At 38.8% G+C, this 6327-nt stretch overlaps 3 protein-coding genes across 7 annotated transcripts in view; all 3 read right to left on the bottom strand.

The window, feature by feature from the left end:
- The window catches only part of LOC106950274 (protocadherin beta-16-like), a 16651-nt gene extending 14730 nt beyond the window's left edge, over positions 1-1921 (bottom strand). Inside the window, exon 1 of the mRNA XM_015037025.1 lies at positions 10-1921. Coding sequence (XP_014892511.1) covers positions 10-1687 — 1678 coding nt within the window. The 5' untranslated portion in view covers positions 1688-1921. The remainder of the gene's footprint in view (positions 1-9) is intronic.
- The window catches only part of LOC106950266 (protocadherin gamma-A11-like), a 165445-nt gene that overhangs the window by 80267 nt on the left and 78851 nt on the right, over positions 1-6327 (bottom strand). The window contains exon 1 of one of the 5 annotated variants that reach the window (XM_015037014.1): positions 2970-5540. The exons of 3 other annotated variants lie outside the window; for them this stretch is intronic. In XM_015037014.1, coding sequence (XP_014892500.1) covers positions 2970-5369 — 2400 coding nt within the window. In that variant the 5' untranslated portion in view covers positions 5370-5540. Of the gene's footprint in view, positions 1-2969; positions 5541-6327 lie in introns of those variants that run through there. One more of the 5 variants, XM_015037018.1, reaches the window with a different exon arrangement.
- Positions 5578-6327, bottom strand: part of LOC106950263 (protocadherin beta-1-like) — an 11886-nt gene continuing 11136 nt past the window's right edge. Inside the window, exon 2 of the mRNA XM_015037005.1 lies at positions 5578-5640. Within this exon, the coding sequence (XP_014892491.1) occupies positions 5578-5640 (63 nt within the window). The remainder of the gene's footprint in view (positions 5641-6327) is intronic.

Genomic DNA, 6327 nt, shown 5'->3' with positions numbered 1-6327 from the left:
CCATGGAGCCTCCAGTCTGGACTGGGTACAGAACCTGAGGTGGATTATCGTTCTGGTCCTGGATCAGGATTTTCACAGTCACGTTGCTGCTAAGAGGAGGAGAGCCTCCATCCTGCGCTTTAATGCAGAATTGAAAATATTTGATCTGCTCGTAGTCAAAAGAGCGAACTGCATGAATGACTCCACTATCAGCACTGACGGACACATATGAGGAGACTGATACTCCGTTAATAGAGGAGTCCTCCAAGATGTAAGATACACGAGCATTTTGGTTCCAATCAGCATCTGTAGCTTTTACTGTGAATACAGACACACCTGGTGTGTTGTTTTCTACAATGTAGGCCTCATATGAGCTCCTCTCAAAGACAGGCGCGTTATCATTCACATCAGAGATCTGTAAGGTGAGAGTGACGCTGCTGGAGAGGGATGGCACTCCTTCATCAAAACATGTTAATGTGATGTTAAACCCCGCAGCTGTTTCTCTGTCTAATTCGGTGTCTGTCACTAAACTATAGAAATCATTCGCTGACGATTTTAAACTGAAAGGCGTATCTTCATTTACGAAGCATTTTACTTTTCCATTTTGCCCTGAGTCTTTGTCCTCGATGCTTATCACTGTTACTACTGTATTTAGTTTCGCGTCCTCTGAAATAAGCGTAGACTTTGACATGATTTTAATTTGTGGGTTGTTATCATTTGTATCTTGTATATCGACAAATAATTTGCAAGAATCTGTGAGACCACCTTCATCACTAGCAAGTAAATATATCTGATAACTTCTTGACTCTTCAAAATCCGTATTTCCAATTAAAATCACTTCACCGCTTTCTTGGTTTACTTCAAATATATTTTTAACATCATCGAAGGTGTTTGTAATTGTATATGTTATCTTACTGTTAGAGCCTTCGTCTGCGTCTGAAGCTTTAACTGTTGCAACAACTGTTCCCTTTGCTGAATTTTCAGTGACAGTAGCTTTGTATATCTGTTGTGTGAAAACCGGAGCATTATCATTAGCGTCTAGCACTGTAATAACAATCTGCATCGTTCCTGACATCTGCAACACTCCTCCGTCAACAGCTGTCAACACGAGATTTATATTTTCCTGTTTTTCTCTGTCTAATGGCTTCTGTAACACCATCTCTACATTTTTATTCCCATCGGGGTTGTTGTGTAGTTTTAACTCAAAATTCTCTGTTGGTTTTAAAGTGTAGCTTTTGAGGTCATTAATTCCGACATCAAGATCGACAGCTCTTTCCAAAACAAATTTAGCTCCCATCACAGCCGATTCACTAATTTTGAATTTCTTCTCTCGTTTTTCAAAAGATGGCGCATTGTCGTTAATATCTGTGATCTGAATCGTAACGCTATAAAATTCAATTGGGTTTTCTAAAATAATCTGAAAATGTAAAGAACAAGGGGTCGTCTTTTTGCAAAGGCTTTCTCTGTCGATTCTCTCCTTCACAAGGATGGCTCCCGTTTCTCTGTTGAGCTCTACGTACTCGTCGCTGTCTCGGGTGAAGATTCGCGCTTTGCCTGATGTCAGGCGTTTGATTTGCAAACCTAAATCGTGAGCTATGTTTCCTATTAAAGATCCTTTGGCCATTTCCTCCGGAATAGTGTAAGAAACTTGCCCGAACACAAAGCCGAGGGAGAGGAGAAAGATAGTCACCGTTACTTGCCTCATCATTGTTCTATCCGTGTATTGTTCCACAGAAAAACTCTTTGGTTAAAATCGAGTATTTTTTTTGTCTCAGTTCCAATCGCAGTTAATCTTTCAAGCCAAGTATAATCCACACAAAAGCACCGAGGTCGGCAGGCTGATATTTTTTCCCCTATTTTTAAAAAAAAAGAAAATATCTGCTGCGGTCCTTTCCCGTCGTGCTCCTTCTTCATTATGTGAACGATAGAAAGGAGGTCCTGCTACAAGTCTACTGTTCAATACACACTATGGTCAACAGCGGCCCTGTGAGTTCAAAATGAAAAACTGCAGATTTAACTGAGACATATGTAAAAAATGAAATGGGTAAAACAAATAAATAATAATAATAATCATATAATGTTTTAACAAAAAATATGCACAATCGAGGGTCTTTTGAAATGTTATTGCTGTAATCCGACAAATGTTTTTAAAGTTTTTTTTTAAATAGCATAACAAATAATCTCCCCACTCTGTTAGTTTGAATGAAGGATCAAGTGTATGATCGTATCTGATCGTCAATCTGGTTTCTTAACTCCATGGGAAAGCATCATCAAAAGTTTAAAATGAATGCTGTTGAAAACGGCGCTGTCCTTTGTCCTGAAATTGAGAAAATTGCCTTCATACCCACAGTACCTATTCGCTTATCTCGGGCTGATTGTATTCAGATGCATTTAGTTTGAAAAAAAAAAGTCTTTTTATCAACATAAAGCAGGACAAACGTTTGGCAGAACATGCCGGCGCTATTCACGTTGACAGAAAAGCCTATGTCTTACTAAAAATGTCCTACCCTATGGCTTACCCAACTATTAATAAAAAAGTAAAATAAAATATACGTGTTCCACAAAAACTAACAAAATAAAAACTTGCTGTTGACTAACATAGAAGTAATAATGAATAAAAGACGTAAGAGAAAAAAAACGAAAACGAGGACATATGCATTTGACTTAAAAAACATATACGTAGGAATGTGCGGTGATACAAAGTAAGAACAAATAATGCTTCATTTTTACTCCTCTTAAACTAATTGTTAAATAAAACGTTTTTGTTTTGATACCAAAGAAGAAGAATTCATTTATAGAGGTAAACGATTTCGTTTAATCTATAAATGTTAATGTGTGCGTCAATGTGTGAAAGATTGCGTGTAGTGTAAAGAGTTTTGGGGTTTCTCTGGACTAGATAAAGTGCTACACAAGTACAGGGCATTTACAATTTAAATATATGGAAGGGATATAAAGCATAAGAAGGACCAAAAAAATCAAAGCATTCTAACCTCTAGAGGAGAGTCGGGTTCATCCAGGATGTTCTTCTCATTCTGTATCCTCTGCATCGTCCCTGTGGAACTGGGCTCCATTATCAACATGTTCTGACTACCAGCTCCTCCAAACTTACTTTCACTCTTTCTGGAGTCAGTCGTCCTGCACACCTCGTAATTGTACACGTGCGGCAGAGTTCCTGTTCCCAAAGTGTCTGAGTAACGAGGTGGATAATATGGAATCACAGGGAGGCTGGAGTGATACAGGATGCGAGACTGTCTCCATCTGTAGATCTTCACTGATATAATAACCACTAAACACGTGATGAAGAGGAAGGAAACCACAGCCAGAGCCAACACTAAGTAAAAAGTCAGGTTGTCATTGTATTCCTTATCGTGTGGAAAGTCAGTGAACTCCGACAACACTTCAGGGAAGCTGTCCGCCACCGCCACGTTAACAATGACTGTAGCTGAACGAGAGGGCTGCCCGTTGTCCTCCACTATGACAGTCAGTCTTTGTTTCACAGCATCTTTATCAGTCACCTGACGGATAGTTCTTATTTCTCCATTCTGTAAGCCCACTTCAAACAGCGCTCTGTCTGTGGCTTTCTGGAGTTTATAGGAGAGCCAGGCATTCTGTCCAGAGTCCACATCCACAGCCACCACTTTAGTCACCAGGTAGCCCACATCTGCTGAACGAGGCACCATTTCAGCCACCATGGAGCCACCAGTCTGGACTGGGTACAGAACCTGAGGTGGATTATCGTTCTGATCCTGGATCAGGATTTTGACAGTCACGTTGCTGCTGAGCGGAGGAGAGCCTCCATCCTGCGCTTTAACGATAAACTGGAAATCTTTGATCTGCTCGTAGTCAAAAGAGCGAACTGCATGGATGACTCCGCTATCAGCACTGACAGATACATATGAGGAGACGGGCACTCCGTTAATTGAGGAGTCCTCCAGAATGTAAGAAACACGAGCGTTTTGGTTCCAATCAGCGTCTGTGGCTTTCACTGTAAATATAGACACACCTGGTGTGTTGTTTTCTATAATGTATGCCTCATATGAGCTCCTCTCAAAGACAGGTGTGTTGTCATTTACATCAGAGATCTCCAATGTTAGAGTGACGCTGCTGGAGAGGGAGGGTACTCCTTTATCAGAGCAGGTCAGTGTGATATTATAATTAGAGGCTATCTCTCTGTCTAATTCACTGTCTGTCACTAAACTATAAAATTTCTTTGAAGTTGCTTTTATCAAAAACGGCATGTTTTCCTCAATGCTACACTCAACATTCCCGTTTTCTCCAGCGTCAGTATCTTGAACATTAATTATCGTAACCACCGTACCTGGTTTGGAATTTTCTGTTACCGATTTTGTTTTAGACATAACATTTATAGAAGGTTTGTTATCGTTTGTATCGGTAACTTCAACAATAATCTTGCATGAATCTGTCAGGCCCCCGTCATCACCAGCTTGTACGTGTATTTCATAACGCGGTGTCTTTTCGTAATCTAAGTTTCCAATTAAAGATACAACGCCGCTTTTTTCCCCTACTTGAAATAAATTTGGCACGTCATCTAAGGTGTTTGTTATCGAATACGCCACTTTTCCATTTGAACCTTCATCTGCATCTACTGCACGAACTGTACTCAAAATAGTACCTATTGGAGCAGTTTCCATAACAGTAACTTTATAGACTTCCTGCGTAAAAACTGGAGCATTGTCATTAACGTCTAGTACTGAAATTTCCACCCGCATTGTTCCTGACAGCTGAGGCTCTCCGCCATCACTGGCAGTAAGAGTTAATGCGATGTGATCCTGCGCTTCTCTATCGAGTTGCTTTTGCAAAACCATCTCCACCTTTTTGCTGCCATCTTGTTGGCTGTTGAGCTTCAAAACAAAATTATCCGTTGGTTTAAGGGAATAACTCTGCAGCCCATTCACACCCACATCTAGATCCATCGCTCTCTCTAATACAAATTTTGCTCCAATCACAGCCGACTCGCTGATTCTAAATTTCATCTCTTCCTTCTTAAAGGTGGGCACATTGTCGTTTATGTCATTAATTTCGACATTAACAGAATAAAATTCAATCGGGTCTTCGAGTGTAATTTGCAGATGTAAAGCACAAGGCGTTGTCTGTCCGCACAGCGTCTCTCTGTCGATTCTTTCTTTGACTACCAGGAGTCCTCTGTCTGTGTTTAGCTCGATGTATTCTGCTTTATCTTCTGTATATATTCTGGCTCTACCGGACTTCAGTCTCTTCACGTCTAACCCTAAATCATGAGCTATGTTGCCAACAAGGGAACCTTTTGACATTTCCTCTGGAATAGAGTAAGTGGCCTGCCCTGCTACACAGCCGAGCGAAAAAATTACAACAAACAACCATACTTGCCATCTCATTGTTCTGTCCAACATGATATATCCTCGTTAAATCCTAAAAAAAATAATGTCTCTTAATTCCAAAAACGTCAAGTTTCCCCAAATATAAGATAGTCCAGCAGAGGATGTTATATTTTGATATTTTCCGTTCCCAAATATATGCAGAAACTGCAGCGAGATGATCGCTGTCCCTTTTGTTGAACGGTTGTGGGCTATGTGAATAAATCTTTCTCTGTTTAGGGCATCAAAACGAGGGAAGAAATCGCTGCATGAGCCAACAGCGGCGCTGAGAGTACAAAGTCGTGCACTGCAGAGAACCAGACTTTGCAGGAGCAGACCGGAAATGAAACTACAATTCAACTTTAAACTGTTAAGATGAAAATACTACACGGTACTTAATAATACCGGGCATCATATTAATAAAAGGGGATTTCATAAAATCCAACTTTTGAAAAGGGTAAACTCATATTACAGCATATAATTTTCTTGTAACTATAAATTATATATATTTTTAACTATTCATTCTCCGTTTACCATTTAACACTACATATAAGGGATTTACGTACATTGAACACATTATAGTAAAATAATACCTGGCGCAACATTCATTAGTAAGAAAAAGAGATCTTGAGGTAGTTGATACAGAAAAGTGTTTATCTTGTATATAAATTAGAAATAGTGAAAAAGTGCAATTATTTGGTTCATTCTGGGATTTTTTTTAGATCGTATACAGACACGTCATGTATCAAAAATTACCCAATCTTTCCGCCACGGCAAGTTAATACAAGCTGATTTTGCTGTTTGAAGTAACTAAGTTATTTAAGAATAAATAATCTAAAATAGGTGTGGACATAAACACCAAATTGATCATTTGGTAAATAGATTATTTTTTTTAAAGAACATCTGAATAATAATAATAATAATAATAATAATAATAATATATATATATATATATATATATATATATATATATATATATATATATATATATATA

This window comes from Poecilia latipinna, unplaced genomic scaffold, assembly GCF_001443285.1.
Source record: "Poecilia latipinna isolate Pla-1442-1.1 unplaced genomic scaffold, P_latipinna-1.0 Scaffold388, whole genome shotgun sequence".
In the NCBI taxonomy this organism is placed as follows: domain Eukaryota; kingdom Metazoa; phylum Chordata; class Actinopteri; order Cyprinodontiformes; family Poeciliidae; genus Poecilia; species Poecilia latipinna.
Note: the sequence above shows the minus strand (reverse complement) of the source record. Positions and strands in the feature narration are given on the sequence as shown.